General features: G+C 47.1%; 1 protein-coding gene across 1 annotated transcript in view; it reads right to left on the reverse strand.

Moving 5' to 3' along the window:
* LOC140069988 (hemicentin-1-like) overlaps positions 1–17,784 on the reverse strand; it is an 85,409-nt gene that overhangs the window by 43,624 nt on the left and 24,001 nt on the right. The window contains exons 5-8 of the mRNA XM_072116321.1: positions 7,078–7,098; positions 5,992–6,252; positions 5,540–5,803; positions 3,367–3,648 (exon numbers count right to left, since the gene is read on the reverse strand). Coding sequence (XP_071972422.1) covers positions 3,367–3,648; positions 5,540–5,803; positions 5,992–6,252; positions 7,078–7,098 — 828 coding nt within the window. The remainder of the gene's footprint in view (positions 1–3,366; positions 3,649–5,539; positions 5,804–5,991; positions 6,253–7,077; positions 7,099–17,784) is intronic.

Below are 17,784 nucleotides of genomic sequence, written 5' to 3' on the forward strand. Positions count from 1 at the left end.
TTATAATATGAGTATTACTGGAGTACAATTACGATTGGGTGTGCATATCGTTGGACCCTTTGTTTTGGCATAGAGAAATGGAATACCTAATGTTACACGAGGGAACATATCATGTTTTAGTTTTATTTTTATATCTGTTTTCTCATATGTAAATATCTCAAGTATGAGAGATGCACAAACTTACCGATAAACCAAACTCTGGACCGGAACATCTATTATACCAGGACAGGCTAACTACCATGACCGGACATGGTGCATCAAAAGTATCCACTTGTGTACACATAGATGAAATATATATGGGTTTTTCTTGAATTTCTGTTTTTTAACAACTCCATTATATCTTTTAATTATGGTAATATGTTATACCTTCAATATACTGGTATCCAGTGCCGGAGTTCGGTCCGCTCTTCTGCAACAACCTAGTCATGTGACTGGGGTGGGGCAGGGGAGCGGCTCTTATTCCGACACACACAATGGAAGGTTAGCCATGACTAAGGGTGCATTGTGCACCAGAAACGCGTAGGCTTTTCATGACCTCATATGCACTTGAGGGGATTATGCTTGCCATGTTTTATTGGATTTGCCGAAAATAAAGAGTTCTTCAATGGAAGACGAATATTTTTAATCAAGCACTGTTGCGGAGTCTCGTGTTTTTCTTGGACTTATGTGCGGCACCAACACAGGTGTGGATCTCCAGCTCGTGCGCAACCAAAGAGTCACGGTGAGCTGTATCTTTTCTCTTTTTTTGTTGATCAGTTTAATATATAAGTGACCCTGAATGTGAATGAGGCTCCAAATAACTGGCTTTACCTTTAGTTGGGATCTCATGGGGTAATCAGTCCTACGAGCCCCCTTGGAGGAAGACTATCAACAGTTTGTATTGGCCCAACTCCTTGAAATTACACCAAGAACAGAGTGTATAGCAGCCAAAAAACCGAGTGAGCAAGCCGCTTATGTGATATCGGAGTGATTGGAGAGGGATCCTGTCAATCACAGAGGGTTAACTCTATGGAAACCAGAGCACAGTTTGCAAAGGACTGATGGGTGTGATGCAAATCAGTCAAGGTAGCAAGGAAATCTAAGACAGTGTTCACACTATCAATTTCACAGTTAAACACAATGACACAATCAGCGCCTCCTCAGGCGTAGTCCACAGACAGAAAATGATGGCAGCATCACGTTATACCTAAGGCCACATACATATTCTTATATATCAAAGACAAAGACTTTTCTTTTTCCCCGTGTTGTTTTATTGCGCTGCAGCTATCTCACTCTTCCAGTGATGGTAGGATATAGAGGCACAAATTATTAATATGATTGTACATAATATAAGCCTCATTATATTTGAATGGATGTAATCTCGCTGAACTTGTCCATTGCTCTGATTTTTACCTAAAAACAAAATAGATAAAGAAATGAGATTCAGCTTTAATAATAATTCATAATAATAATTCCTTTATTTATATAGCACACACAGATTACGCAGCGCTGCACAGAACGGTGTGGGAGGAAACCGGAGGACCCGGAGGAAACCTACGCAAACACGGAGAGAACATACAAATTCTTTGCAGATATTGACCTGGATGGGACTTGAACCCAGGACTCCAGCGCTGCAAGGCTGTAGTGCTAACCACTGAGCCACCATACTTTATAAGTACAAAGTAGATATCGGATTTAAAGGGGTTGTCCACTTTCAACAAATAATTGATAATAATTAGCATCACACAGCTCTGATTATTCTCTGTGATGATAACGGCTCCTGCACCTGCATTGATACAGCTAATGTATTGCAAAATTGTATAACTTTTCCTTACACAAACAATATCAATTATTTGCCGAAAATGGACAACCCCTCTTAGGGCTCAAGGGGATATAATGATAGTTGAACATGACTAATAAATGCGGTTTTATATTGCCCTGTCAAGATAATAAAGAGGGGCTCCAACCCTATAATCTTCATTCAGTACATTCAGTGCTCTAGCTCTCAACACACATGTATACCAGAGCCCTTCCAGCGCTTCAAATGGTCTTTGAATGTCCTTCAACTACAGAAGTGAAAGCAAACAGCCTACCCAAGAAGGTTGGTTCTGGTTCTGTATGTTGGTAGTAAATGTGAAACCATTGAAGAAATGAAGACATGTGCTAAGATACAAAGAAGATATTAACTGTATTCTAAAATAATAATAAGCTTTCCTCTTAGAACTTCCTCAATCAGTAGAGAGCAACTTGTTATCCCCCTTTTCAGTGTATAGTTAGGTGTGTCATTGTTTGAGGGCCCCATAAACACCTTAAAAGGGTTGTCCGAGTTTTGAAAAAAAAACTATATGTGGCCGGGAGCGGGCTGCCTAAAACAATAAAGATGTACTTACCTTCCGGTGCCCTCCGGTCCGGGCGCCATGTAAATAAGCATGGCCCCCGGAGCAGCGCTGGACTCATATTTCGGCCGGACCCGACAACCTTCCGGCCCCCATACACAATGCTGTGTATAGGGACGGATAGGTATACCCGGCCACGGCCGGCCGGAAGCTGAATGCAGCGCTGCTCCGGCGGTCATGTTTGTTTACATGGCGCCCGGACCGGAGCGACAGCAGTGCTGGATACGGGAGGGCACCGGAAGGTAAGTACATCTTTATTGTTTTAGGCAGCCCGCTCCCGGCCACATATAGTTTTTTTTCAAAACTCGGACAACCCCTTTAAAGGAATCCTACCATCACGGATCTACCTAATACCTACCTATGGATCTAATGTATGTAAGAATAGCCCTTTTTGGGGCTAATCCTTTACTCCCCTTTATCTTTTATTATCTTTAATCCGGGAATCTGCACATTTTCTAAAGAGTCTACTGGGGAGTGGAGAAGCCTCTTTGATCCTCCTACCAGATACTACTTATCCCCGAAACCAGAGTTCTGCGCATGCGCAGAACACAGGCCGGTGGCTGCACAATCTCTGCTCCGAAGTCTGTGCTACTACAATGTGCAGAACTCCGGTTTCACGGATGAGGAGCTGCATGCTGAAGCTATCTGGTAGGAGGATCAAAGAGGATACTGGGGTGTGAAGTAGCCTTGTCGTGTAGCCTCATCTCCTGCGACTCCATGCCCCAGGAGACTCTTTAGAAAATTTGCACATTCCCCGATTAAAGATAATAAAAGATATAGTGGAGTGAAGGATTAGCCCTAAAAAGGGCTATCCTTATACACATTAGATGCACCTACCACTGGATCTACCTTAACAGGTAGATCCGTGGTGGTAGGTTTCCTTTAATACATATAACTCTTGAGGTCAGAACATTTGTATGTTATCCAGATATCTTCTCCAGCATCAGAACCTTATCAAACATGGTCAAATTGTCTACTCTTCTACACCTACCATATATCTGGATGTGGGTTCCATTGCTCCTCTTCCACACATTGCGGGTTGTAGATTTGACTTCACAGATATAATTCCCAGAATCCTTCAGCTGAGCAGACTGAAGGCTATAACTATTAGATGAACCAAACTCTTGGACAATCCTCCAATCCTTGTAGAACGAGAAGTTTAGCTTTGTTCCGTCACTTTGAAGTTTGAGGTTTGTGTCACAGGTCAAGGTCAAGGGATGTCCTTCTGTCGTTGCATTTACAGTCACGATGATTTGAGGAGAAGAGAAAATTTCTGTAGTAGAGAAAGCATCAACACTTTTTAAACCAAATAGCCAAAATATCTGGCACGTAGCTTGGTTTTTCCTGATATTTTGTTGACTTCCTTTCAGGATGTACTGGATTATTTACTATATCTCAAAGGTAGGTGGTCCTGTTTGCCGATCAGTGCCACCCAATGTATTAAAACCAATGCAATTGCACTTGTACTCAGGAGAATCTGATAATGTTGCTTATAGGGGCTTTTTGATGGTCCTGTCCTCCGGTAGCTCTGTAATGGACTGTTTATGAAGGACAATTAGCGGGGACTGTTCCAATGGAATTTATTTTTATAGAAGAGCTTTTATCATTGACTATGTATGGGGACACTTCTCATATGAGACATGTAGATGGATTTGGTTATAGGGAGCTCTCTTTGTTTATTGTGGGCACTAATTGTATTGTTCATCAAATTATTTATCGGGAAATCTTTAACAGAACCTGTCATCTCAGGGATATTTTTCACTGGGAACAAGTTCCCATAGACACTGTAGAGTGCATAGCGGACGTGTTTTTATTAAAACTTTGTTTTAATCAGTAGGAGACTTTATCTGGCTCCCTTCCAGAGTCCTGGGGAGGGCATTTCAAATCCTGAGACATGGTTTTATAAAAAAAACTATGTCATTTAGATTGAGAAATAATCAATACAAAACTTTTACCTGGCTCCCTACCAGAATATTCATTGGAGTCCTGGGGGAGGGCCATTTCAAATTCTGAGACATGTTTTTATAAAAAAATCTGTGTCATTTGGGTTGAGAAATAATCAATAGGAAACATTCCCTGGCTCTCTGCCAGAATATTCAGCATGCTGGAGGAGGTTGGAGAAATATTAATGAGCGAAAAGCAAGGGGATATGCAAAAGAGAAGGCGCATGCCTCCCTGGACTCTGAAAACTCTGGCAGGGAGCCAGGTAAAGTTTCCTATTGTTTATTTACCAAGCCTAACATATTTTTTCATAAAAACATGCCTGCTATATATTTTATAGTGATGATGGGAACCTGTCCCCAGTGAAAAATAGCTCAGTGGTGACAGGTCCCTTTAATGTGGACTCAAATGGCCTTATTCATGAAGAACATTTTTATTACATTTTTTATAAGCAGCTTTGTAATATAGGTGTTTCATAAAGGTGCTTTATAGTGGTATTGTTTATAAGGGGAAATCCAATAGCACCCCTCATCAGGGATACTCTGGCAGCAATGATCATGAAGGACACTCTGGTGGTGGCAGTGATCATGAAGGACACTCTGGTGGTGGCAATGATCATGAAGGACACTCTGATGGTGGCAGTGATCATGAAGGACACTGGTGGTGGCAGTAATCATGGAGGACACTCTGGTGGTGGTAGTAATCATGGAGGACACTCTGGTGGTGGCAGTGAACATGGAGGATGCTCTGGCAGCAGTGATCATGAAGGACACTCAGGTGGGGGCAGTGATCATGAAGGACACTCTGGTGGTGGTAGTGATCATGAAGGACACTCTGGTGGTGGCAGTGATCATGGAGGACATTCTGGTGGTGGCAATGATCATGAAGGACACTCTGATGGTGGCAGTGATCATGAAGGACACTCTGGTGGTGGCAGTAATCATGGAGGACACTCTGGTGGTGGCAGTGAACATGGAGGATGCTCTGGCAGCAGTGATCATGAAGGACACTCAGGTGGTGGCAGTGATCATGAAGGACACTCTGGTGGTGACAGTAATCATGGAGGATGCTCTGGTGGTGGCAGTGATCAGGAAGGACACTCTGGTGGTGGCAGAGATCATGGAGGATGCTCTGGTGGTGGCAGTGATCAGGAAGGACACTCTGGTGGTGGCAGTGATCATGGAGATCTGAGGATCTGATAACAGTGAGTGAATGGGATTTACCTTTCACAGAGATCAATGCTTCTTCAGCATAGGTTTCTTCTGTAGTAAAGTAGAATTTCTTTCCACATTTGTATCTTCCTGTGTCATTTGTAGAAAGATCATATAGATGTAAATTACTCATTTTGAGGGATGACTGTAAGACTTTGTTATCCTTGTAGAAGGTGATGCCTCTGACTTCCTTATCATTTCCAGGATAAGAGTGACATCGCAAATGAATTGAGTCTCCTTCATAAACCTTAGGGGGGACCTGCAGGATTACAAAGTCTGGAAAGAAGAAAGGGCCAACTGAGATGTTATGATATGAAATACAATTCCAATATTTCTTCTAGTTGAAGCCACCAATAGGAGGCGCTCACTGCATCAGGATTTCTAAGTAAAGTAAGTAAATCTGTCAGACTCTACATTACCCCTAGAGGGAGATACATGCAATATAATAAATGAGCTTCACTTACCAACTGTGACATCCAGTGTGACAGGGTCACTTATTTTACCGACGCCAGCCTTGCACTGGTATTCTCCCCCATCGCCAAGTTGAGCAGAATCTATAGTAATGTTCTTGTTTTCTGCATTTAGCTTTACACCATCTTTGTACCAGTAATATCTCATTTCTATCGGAGGTACTGAACCTACATCGCATAAGATGATGATATTGTCGAAGGTTAATATCTTGTTCCAGTTTGGTATAAAAATTACTTGTGGTTTAATAAAAATCCCTGAAAAAACAAGAGATGAATGAAATATCAGCACCCAAGGTTACCCATCTCCTTATTCATCATCGTCACACATGCCACCTCTGAGATGGAGGAAGAGGATTGGTCTTGGGGTAGCATTGGATAGGCAACTGTGACTCAACCGATAACCATGTGTGTCCCACCAGCAGTGTAAAGGAAAAAATTAACTAACAATTTTTAATATTTTCCTTTTCTACCACGAAAATGAAAAGATATTTTTGTTGAGAAAATCCACCTGGACATTGCCTTTTCACTGCCCTTGTTACAGTACAATGGGACTGGGTATCCATTTGGAATAAATAGTCTCCTTTCAGTCAAACAAGCTGCTCCATTCAGCCTGTCCTACTAGGACATTATTACTCCTCTCCCAACTCTACTCTGTACCTCATTATTTACATATAAAGTAAAGGGAATTTAGGAAAATTAAGTCCATCTGAACTGGAAAAGAAGGGGAAATCAACATATTTCATATTTCAACTCTGGATAGCCTTTCACAAGAAAAATAGGTCACACAACTAATTTCGTCCCTCACATTGGTCTTTCCCAAATGCAAGTTGAGAGGGTCAATTCCCTAAAAAGTGGGCAAACACAATTTTGCATGAGAGGTCTTTTTTCTTTTGTTTGAAAGCCCAGAGTAAGTGCTTAGGTGTCTCCATGAGTCCATGGGGAAGGGCTTATCCTTGGAATCAGTCCGGTCTGACCATGTATAACTCTGCATTAGTCGAGGTCGAGGTCTGTTATACGGAAATGTATCTCTGGTGGAATCGGAAGAAATAATTTATACCAAATTATAACATTATTACTTACCAGCATTTCCTATGGTCAGTGCTGCAAAACAGAAAAGATTTTGTTATATGATAACTCAGATAAAAAGTGGAATCTTTTTATTTCTTTTTTTTTACAAAAACAAAGTCTTTTCCCAAACTAAATTTGCAATGATTGAGGTAGTGGTCATAGGGGAATGCTATGACCTGGTTCATGAAGTTCTCAGCGTTAGGCTACATTCAAACTGATTTATTCCTGCATGGCTACACCTGGGCAGGCATATGTCCAGCGCCATGGAGAGGTGGAGGGGTGACCCCTCCCCTCTCCATAGAGATCCACAGAGCTCAGGCCGTAACACGGGGAAAAATAGCATATGTATTGCTCCGTGCGTCCATTGCCGTCTATGGAGGACGTATGTACGGCCTTATACTGTATTTCTGTTTTCTCCACTAGGTGAAACAGTGACATAGGTCCTACCTAGAGATGAGCGAGCACTCGGGTACTCGTTATTCGAGACAAACTTTTCCCGATGCTCGAGTGCACGTCTCGAATAACGAGCCCCATTGAAGGAAATGGGAGACTCGAGCATTTTTCAAGGGGACCAAGGATCTGCAGAGGGAAGCTTGGCCAAGCACCTGGGAACCTCAGAAAAGGATGGAAACACCACGGAAATGGACAGGAAACAACAGGGGCAGCATGCATGGATGCCTCTGAGGCTGCTTAATCGCATCATTATGCCAAAAGTATGGGCAACAGCATGGCAATGACAGAGTGACCGAATGAGGCTAGATAGCATCTAAAACATCCAATAATTGACCCTGACACTATAGGGGACTATGCAGAGGCAGCGGCAGCAGCGGCAGGCTAGAGAGTGTCTTGGCAACATACCCCAAATGGACTCAGGCTTAAAACCAATGGGTGGCAGAGAGGAACCAAAGGAGGTGAGCAAGAAGCGCTCAAATAATATCGGTAAATGATAAAAGTTTGCCAGTATATTTTGTGGATTACACAGCAGGGTGGCGACAAAGTTAACAAGTTTGATGAGGAAGCCATGAAAACAACCCAAAATTCTGCCTGACACAGCTCGTTTGATAAGGGGACCATGTATGGAGGCAGTGAACTAGTAGTAGATTAAAGTTGCTGCAGTTAAAACTATGTTAGTTGGATCTTGGGATGGAGCTGACGCTCTGCTACCAGGCGAGCTTTCGCCAATCCAAGCCCCTGTCTCTAGGCTACTCCCCAAACAGCACTTCTAAGAACCTTTTGTATAAGATCAAGTGTAGTAGCGTTCTTATAAGTTTAGGATATGGCGGGTGAGGGGAATGTAAACAGATGCGCAAGAAGCGCTGAAATAATATTGGTAAATGATAAAAGTTTGCCAGTATATTTTGTGGATTACACAGCAGGGTGGCGATAAAGTTAACAAGTTTGATGTGGAAGCCATGAAAACAACCCAAAATTCTGCCTGACACAGCTCGTTTGATAAGGGGACTATGTATGGAGGCAGTGAACTAGTAGTAGATTAAAGGTGCTGCAGTTAAAACTATGTTAGTTGGATCTTGGGATGGAGCTGGCGCTCCGCTGCCAGGCGAGCTTTCGCCAATCCAAGCCCCTGTCTCTAGGCTACTCCCCAAACAGCACTTCTAAGAACCTTTTGTATAAGATCAAGTGTAGTAGCGTTCTTATAAGTTTGGGTTCTGGCGGGTGAGGGGAATGTAAACAGATGCGCAAGAAGCGCTGAAATAATATTGGTAAATGATAAAAGTTTGCCAGTATATTTTGTGGATTACACAGCAGGGTGGCGACAAAGTTAACATGGAAGCCATGAAAACAATCCAAAATTCTGCCTGACACAGCTCGTTTGATAAGGGGACCATGTATGGAGGCAGCTATATGGACTACTTTTGGAGGCAGCTATGGCGATGACGTGTGGAGGTAGCAATGGAGACAACGTGTGAAGGCAGCTAAAAAGACGACGTGTGGAGGCTGCTATGGAGACAATTTAATTTGGATAGTGCCTGTATGTGGCAGTCCAAAAAAGTTTTCAAACCAGAGGAGCAGGTAGCTGGTCCTCCAAAAAGATTAAATAAATTGAGTGCCTGTATGTGGCAGTCCAAAAAAGTTTTCAAACCAGAGAAGCAGGTAGCTGGTCCTCCAGAAAAATTACATAGATTGAGTGCCTGTATGTGGCACTCCCAAAAATTGTTTAAAACAGAGGACAGGGTAGTTGGCCCTCCAGAAAAATTAAATACATAGAGTACTATAGCCAGAGCCAGTTGGCCCTGGCAAAAAAATTGCCAGTTTCCTCTGCTTTAGTGTACAAAGAGGAGGAGAAGGAGGACAATGAGGAGGAGGAGTGCATACATTATTCAGGTTCAGCTTCTTTCACCTGGTGGAGAATGGAAATGCGGAGAAATCCAGGCTTTATTCATCTTGATAAGCGTCAGCCTGTCAGTGCTGTCAGTCGACAGGCGTGTACGCTTATCGGTGATGATGCCACCAGCTGCACTGAAAACCCGCTCGGACAACATGCTAGCGGCAGGGCAGGCAAGAAACTCCAAGGCGTACAGCGCCAGTTCGTGCCACATGTCCAGCTTTGAAACCCAGTAGTTGTAGGGAGCTGTGTGATCATTTAGGACGATGGTATGGTCAGCTACGTACTCCCTCACCATCTTTCTGTAAAGATCAGCCCTACTCTGCCGAGACTGGGGACAGGTGACAGTGTCTTGCTGGGGTGACAAAAAACTGGCAAAGGCCTTGTAAAGCGTACCCCTGCCAGTGCTGGACAAGCTGCCTGGTCGCCTACTCTCCCTCGCTACTTGTCCCGCAGAAGTACACCCTCTGCCGCTAGCACTTTTAGAAGGGAAATACTGTTTCAGCTTGTGCACCAGGGCCTGCTGGTATTCATGCATTCTCACACTCCTTTCCTCTCCAGGGATGAGAGTGGAAAGATTTTGCTTGTACCGTGGGTCCAGGAGAGTGAACACCCAGTAATCGGTGCTGGAATAAATTCTTTGAATGCGAGGGTCACGGGATAGGCAGCTTAGCATGAAATCTGCCATATGCGCCAGAGTCCCAATGCGCAAGAATTCACTCCCCTCACTGGCCTGACTGTCCATTTCCTCCTCCTCCAACTCCTCCAACTCCTCTTCTTCTGCCCATACACGCTGAACAGTGAAGGACTGAACAATGGTCCCCTCTTCTGTCTCGCCAACATTCTCCTCCTCTTCCTCCTCATCCTCCTCCTCATCATCCTCATCCTCCTCCACCTCCTCATCCTCCTCATCCTCCTCATCCTCCTCATCCTCCTCCGATATGCGCTGAGAAACAGACCTAAGGGTGCTTTGGCTATCAACAAGGGAATCTTCTTCCCCCGTCTCTTGTGACGAGCGCAAAGCTTCCGACTTCATGCTGAACAGAGAGTTTTTCAACAGGCCAAGCAGCGGGATGGTGAGGCTGATGATGGCGGCATCACCACTGACCAACTGTGTTGACTCCTCAAAGTTACTCAGCACCTGACAGATATCAGACATCCACGTCCACTCCTCATTGTAGACTTGAGGAAGCTGACTGACCTGACTACCAGTTCTGGTGGAAGTTGACATCTGGCAGTCTACAATCGCTCTGCGCTGCTGGTAAACTCTGGATAACATGGTTAGTGTTGAATTCCACCTCGTGGGCACATCGCACAACAGTCGGTGAGCGCGCAGTTGGAGGCGGCGCTGCGCTGCCCTGAGAGTGGCAGCATCTGTGCTGGACTTCCTGAAATGCGCACAGATGTGGCGCACCTTCGTGAGCAAATCAGACAGATTGGGGTATGTCTTGAGGAACCGCTGAACTATGAGATTTAACACATGGGCCAGTCATGGCACATGTGTCAGTCTGCCGAGTTGCAGAGCTGCCACCAGGTTACGGCCGTTGTCACACACAACCATGCCTGGCTTCAGGTTCAGCGGTGCCAGCCACAGATCAGTCTGCGCCGTGATGCCCTGTAATAACTCTTGGGCGGTGTGCCTTTTATCGCCTAGGCTCAGCAGTTTGAGCACCGCCTGCTGCCTCGAGCTACCGACTGATGGCGCCATGCCCACGGATGGTAATTCAGAGGAGGAGGTGGAGGAGGGGTGGGAGGAGGAGGCATAGTAGGCCTTTGAGACCTGGACCGAGGTAGGCCCCGCAATCCTCGGCGTCGGCAGTATATGACCAGCCGCAGGGTCAGACTCGGTCCCAGCCTCCACCAAGTTAACCCAATGTGCCGTCAGCGATATATAGTGGCCCTGCCCGGCAGCACTCGTCCACGTGTCCGTGGTCAGGTGGACCTTGTCAGAAATGGCGTTGGTCAGGGCACGGAGGATGTTCTCTGACACGTGCTGGTGCAGGGCTGGGACGGCACATCGGGAAAAGTAGTGGCGGCTGGGGACCGAATATCGAGGGGTGGCTGCCGCCATGAGGTTTCGAAAGGCTTCGGTCTCTACCAGCCTATAGGGCAGCATCTCCAGGCTAAGCAACTTGGAGATGTGGACGTTGAGGGCTTGGGCGTGTGGGTGGGTTGCGCTATACGTCCTTTTGCGCTCCAGCGTCTGGGGTATGGAGAGCTGAACACTGGTGGATGCTGTGGAGGATCGTGGAGGCGAAGATGGGGTTTTCGCATGGGAGGTGTTTGGGCCAGGGTCCTGGCAGGGGGCTGACTAGCAGATGACACAGGGGAAGGAGCAGTGGTGTTCCCGGCCGGAGGTGAATGGGCTTGGTGCCATTGAGTGGGGTGTTTAGCATTCAGATGCCTGCGCATACTGGTGGTAGTTAAGCTAGTAGTGGTGGAATCCCTGCTGATCCTGGTTTGGAAAAGGTTGCACACCACAGTCCGTCGGTCATCCGGTGTTTCTTTAAAGTACCTCCAGACTTCTGAAAATCTAGCCCTCGCCACGGGAGCTTGACTACGGGCAACATTTGGCGCTGATGCACCAGCTCTGGCCCTGCTTCTCCGTCTGGCCCCACCACTGCCTCTTCCAACCTGTTCTGCTATAGGACTCGCCTCCGTCTCAGAAGCACTGTGTTCACCCGGCCTATCAACCAAGCTCGGGTCTGTCACCTCATCATCCTCCGATCCCTCAGTCTGCTCCCCCCTCGGACTTCCTGCCCTGACAACAACTTCACCACTGTCTGACAACTGTGTCTCCTCATCTTCCGACACCTCTTTACACACTTCTTCCACTACGTGAATAATGTCATCATCACCCACAGACTGCGACTGGTGGAAAACCTGGGCATCGGAAAATAGCTCAGCAGCAGCAGGACAAGTGGTTTGTGACTGTGGGAAGGGTCCAGAAAACAGTTCCTCAGAGTATGCCGGTTCAAATGCCAAATTTTGGTGGGAGGGGGCAGACTGGGGGGAAGGAGGCTGAGGTGGAGGAGCTGGAGGAGTGCCGATTTCGGTGACATGGGTGGACTGCGTGGAAGACTGACTGGTGGACAAATGGCTAGAAGCATTGTCCGCAATCCACGACATCACCTCTTCGCACTGTTCTGGCCTCAACAGTGCTCTACCACGAGTCCCAGTAACTTGAGACATGATGAACTTAGGGAGTGTACCTCTTCGGCGTTCCCCTGCTCCCCCGTCAGCAGGTGGTGTCTCACCCCGCCCAGGACCACGGCCTCTGACCCCTGCAGTAGTTGGACGCCCACGTCCACGCCCTCGTCCTCTACCTCTAGCCCTCGGGTTAAACATTTTCCAAATTAAAGTGTAAACTTGAAAAAAAAAAAATTTGTGTTTATTTTTTTTTAGTTTTTTATTTTTTTTAACAAAACGATGCTATCCTATTGCTATGGCTAGTTTCTAACCTACACTGACAGCACACAACTGGATTTTGTGCTTTGCAAGATGAGTTTGAGCTATAAAATGAAATAAAGGTAAAAAAAAAAAATAAATCAGCAGACTCTGCCTAATTCTAATCAAACCCCTAATAAATTGTCCCACTTTGGTGTTTGAGGTGGATATGTGTGTCACTAAGAGCTAAACACAACGGTAGCAAGTCCCCCTGCAAATTCCTCACAATATGGTACTAGCTGCACTACTAGTGCCAGCAAGCCCAGCCACAAGCAAACCAAAAAAAAAAAGTATAACGTTATTGTAGCCCTAAGAAGGGCTGTTGGGTTCTTGTAGAATCACTCTTGCCTAACACTATTCTAATAGAACACCCTAACGCTTTCCCTGACCAGCAGCAGCTCTCTCCCTAGCGGCATCCAGACACAGAATGATCCGAGCAGTGCAGGCAGGGGCTAGTCTATTCCAGGGTCACCTGATCTGGCCAGCCAACCACTGCTATCGACGTGTAAGGGTACCACGTCATGCTGGGTGGAGTGCAGAGTCTCCTGGCTTGTGATTGGCTCTGTTTCTGGCCGCCAAAAAGCAAAACGGCGGGAAATGCCATTTTCTCGAGCGGGCGAAGTATTCGTCCGAGCAACGAGCAGTTTCGAGTACGCTAATGCTCGAACGAGCATCAAGCTCGGACGAGTATGTTCGCTCATCTCTAGTCCTACCATAAGCCTCATTGTGACCTATGCATTGTACACATTTTAAGCTCCACCGGAAAGCACCACCTAGAAGAGAAGAAATGCTTTAGCTCAGTGAAGGACAAATCAGTCATCAGCTTCCTTTTTCCTGCTCCTCTCATATCTGTGACTAGAGTCAGGAAGTAATAAGTCTTAATGAGAGTTTGCCAATTAAAGCCACCTTATAGGCACGAGGAGACTTATAGCCATTGATGCTCCACCAGAGGATTCTGGGAAATATGCAAATATAGTTTTCCAGGTCAGAAAAAGGAAAACAATACCTTCATTAAAGGAAACCTACCACTGCTCGCATGATAAAATCATGCGAGCAGACCACCTGGTAGGCTATTTAATACTGATGCCGGCACATACTTTAGTTTGGCACAGTGATCTTTAGTTGAACTAAAAAAATGTTTTACATACATATGAAAATAGCTCTGTGGTGCTACCCCTACGTCATCTTCGGAAGGGAGATGCCTTCCGATTAGAGATGAGCGAACATGCTCGTCCGAGCTTGATGCTCGTTCGAGCATTAGCGTACTCGAAACTGCTCGTTGCTCGGACGAATACTTCGCCCGCTCGAGAAAATGGCAGCTCCCGCCGTTTTGCTTTTTGGCGGCCAGAAACAGAGCCAATCACAAGCCAGGAGACTCTGCACTCCACCCAGCATGACGTGGTACCCTTACACGTCGATAGCAGTGGTTGGCTGGCCAGATCAGGTGACCCTGGGATAGACTAGCCGCTGCCCGCGCTGCTCGGATCATTCTCTGTCTGGATGCCGCTAGGGAGAGAGCTGCTGCTGGTCAGGGAAAGCGTTAGGGTGTTCTATTAGCTTACTGTTAGGCAGGAGTGATTCTCCAAGAACCCAACAGCCCTTCTTAGGGCTACAATAATGTTCTACTTTTTTTTTTTTTTTATTTGCATCTAGTACCATTTTGTGAGGAATTAGCAGGGGGACTTGCTACCGTTGTGTTTAGCTCTTAGTGACGCACATATCCACCTCAAACACCAAAGTGGGAAAATTTAGTAGGGGTTGGATTTCAATTAGGCACAGTCTGCCATTTTTCCTTTTTTATTTTACGTTTATTTTGTTTAATAACTCAGTGTCATCTCATCTGGCATAGTAGTGTGCTTTCATACTTGGCTAGAAAATAGCCATAGGAGAATCCAAACGGCTTACGCCTACAGTAGCGTTATATATTTGATTTCTGGTTGATCTGCTGGTGGCTGGCCTTGCTGTAGTGCATCTACTAGCCAATTGTGAGCAATTTGTAGTGAGACTTGCGACCGCTGTGTTTTGCGCTTAGTGACGCACATATCCATTGCAAAGACCGAAGTGGGAAAATTTAGTAGGGGTTGGATTTCAATTAGGCACAGTCTGCCATTTGTCCTTTTTTATTTTACGTTTATTTTGTTTAATAACTCAGTGTCCTCTCATCTGGCATAGTAGTGTGCTTTCATACTTGGCTAGAAAATAGCCATAGCAATAGGATAGCATCGTTTGGTTTTAAAAACTCAAAAACACAAAAAAAAAAAAAAAACACAAAAAAAAGTTAAAAAAAAATTAAAGCTATAACTCTCATTTTAAAAATGTTTAACCCGAGGGCTAGGGGTAGAGGACGAGGGCGGGGACGTGGGCGTCCAACTACTGCAGGGGTCAGAGGCCGTGGTCCTGGCCGGGGTGAGACACCACCTGCTTATGAGGGAGCAGGGGAACGCCGCAGAGCTACACTCCCTAGGTTCATGTCTGAAGTTACTGGGACTCGTGGTAGAGCACTGTTGAGGCCAGAACAATGCGAACAGGTGATGTCGTGGATTGCCGACAATGCTTCGAGCAATTTGTCCACCAGTCAGTCTTCCACGCAGTCCACCCATGTCACCGAAATCTGCACTCCTCCAGCTCCTGCACCTCAGCCTCCTCCCCCCCAGTCTGCCCCCTCCCAGCAAAATTTGCCATTTGAACCGGCATACTCTGAGGAACTGTTTTCTGGACCCTTCCCACAGTCACAAACCACTTGTCCGGTTGCTGATGAGCAATTTTCCGATGCCCAGGTTTTCCACCAGTCGCAGTCTGTGGGTGATGATGACCTTGTTGACGTACTGGAAGAAGTGTGTAAAGAGGTGTCCGACGATGAGGAGACACGGTTGTCAGACAGTGGTGAAGTTGTTGTCAGGGCAGGAAGTCCGAGGGGGGAGCAGACTGAGGGATCGGAGGATGATGAGGTGACAGACCCAAGCTGGGTTGAGAGGCCGGGTGAACACAGTGCTTCTGAGACGGAGGAGAGTCCTCGACCAGAACAGGTTGGAAGAGGCAGTGGTGGGGCCAGACGGAGAGGCAGGGCCAGAGCTGGTGCATCAGCGCCAAATGTGTCAACTAGTGAAGCTCCCGTGGCGAGGGCTCCTGCGGCGAGGGCTAGATTTTCAGAAGTCTGGAGGTTCTTTAAGGAAACACCGGATGACCGACAGACTGTGGTGTGCCACATTTGCCAAACCAGGATCAGCAGGGGTTCCACCACTAATAGCTTAACTACCACCAGTATGCGCAGGCATATGAATGCTAAACACCCCCCTCAGTGGCAACAAGTGCGTTCACCTCCGGCCGTGCACACCACTGCTCCTTCCCCTGTGTCAGCTGATAGTCAGCCCCCTGCCCAGGACCCTGCCACAAAAACCCCATCGTCGCCTCCACGATCCTCCACAGCATCCACCAGCGTTCAGCTCTCCATACCCCAGACGCTGGAGCGGAAACGCAAATATAGTGCAACCCACCCGCACGCCCAAGCCCTTAATGTGCACATCTCCAGATTGCTTAGCCTGGAGATGCTGCCCTATAGGCTAGTAGAGACCGAGGCCTTTCGCAACCTCATGGCGGCGGCCGCCCCTCGGTATTCGGTCCCCAGCCGCCACTACTTTTCCCGATGTGCCGTCCCAGCCCTGAACCAGCACGTGTCAGACAACATCATCCGTGCCCTGACCAACGCCATTTCTGACAAGGTCCACCTGACCACGGACACGTGGACGAGTGCTGCCGGGCAGGGCCACTATATATCGCTGACGGCACATTGGGTTAACTTGGTGGAGGCTGGGACCGAGTCTGACCCTGGGGCTGGTCATATACTGCCGACGCCGAGGATTGCGGGGCCTACCTCGGTCCAGGTGTTTCAGGCCTACTATGCCTCCTCCTCCTCCCACCCCTCCTCCACCTCCTCCTCCGAACTACCATCCGTGGGCACGGCGCCATCAGTCGGTAGCTCTAGGCACAGCAGCAGTGCCGTTGCTAAGCGACAGCAGGCGGTGCTCAAACTGCTGAGCCTAGGCGATAAAAGGCACACCGCCCAAGAGCTATTACAGGGCATCACGGCGCAGACTGATCTGTGGCTGGCACCGCTGAACCTGAAGCCAGGCATGGTTGTGTGTGACAACGGCCGTAACCTGGTGGCGGCTCTGCAACTCGGCAGACTGACACATGTGCCATGCCTGGCCCATGTGTTAAATCTGATAGTTCAGCGTTTCCTCAAGACATACCCCAATCTGTCAGATTTGCTCACGAAGGTGCGCCGCATCTGTGCGCATTTCAGGAAGTCCAGCACAGATGCTGCCACTCTCAGGGCAGCGCAGCGCCGCCTCCAACTGCCCGCTCACCGACTGTTGTGCGACGTGCCCACGAGGTGGAATTCAACACTGACCATGTTATCCAGAGTTTACCAGCAGCGCCGAGCCATTGTAGACTGCCAGATGTCAACTTCCACCAGAACTGGTAGTCAGGTCAGTCAGCTTCCTCAAGTCTACAATGAGGAGTGGACGTGGATGTCTGATATCTGTCAGGTGCTGAGTAACTTTGAGGAGTCAACACAGATGGTCAGTGGCGATGCCGCCATCATCAGCCTCACCATCCCGCTGCTTGGCCTGTTGAAAAACTCTCTGATCAGCATGAAGTCGGAAGCTTTGCGCTCGTCACAAGAGACGGGGGAAGAAGATTCCCTTGTTGATAGCCAAAGCACCCTTAGGTCTGTTTCTCAGCGCATATCGGAGGAGGTGGAGGTGGAGGAGGATGAGGAGGAAGAGGAGGAGAATGTTGGCGAGACACAAGAGGGGACCATTGTTGAGTCCTTCACTGTTCAGCGTGTATGGGCAGAAGAAGAGGAGTTGGAGGAGTTGGAGGAGGAGGAAATGGACAGTCAGGCCAGTGAGGGGAGTGAATTC

The sequence above is a fragment of the Engystomops pustulosus genome, chromosome 7, assembly GCF_040894005.1.
Source record: "Engystomops pustulosus chromosome 7, aEngPut4.maternal, whole genome shotgun sequence".
NCBI classification, from domain to species: domain Eukaryota; kingdom Metazoa; phylum Chordata; class Amphibia; order Anura; family Leptodactylidae; genus Engystomops; species Engystomops pustulosus.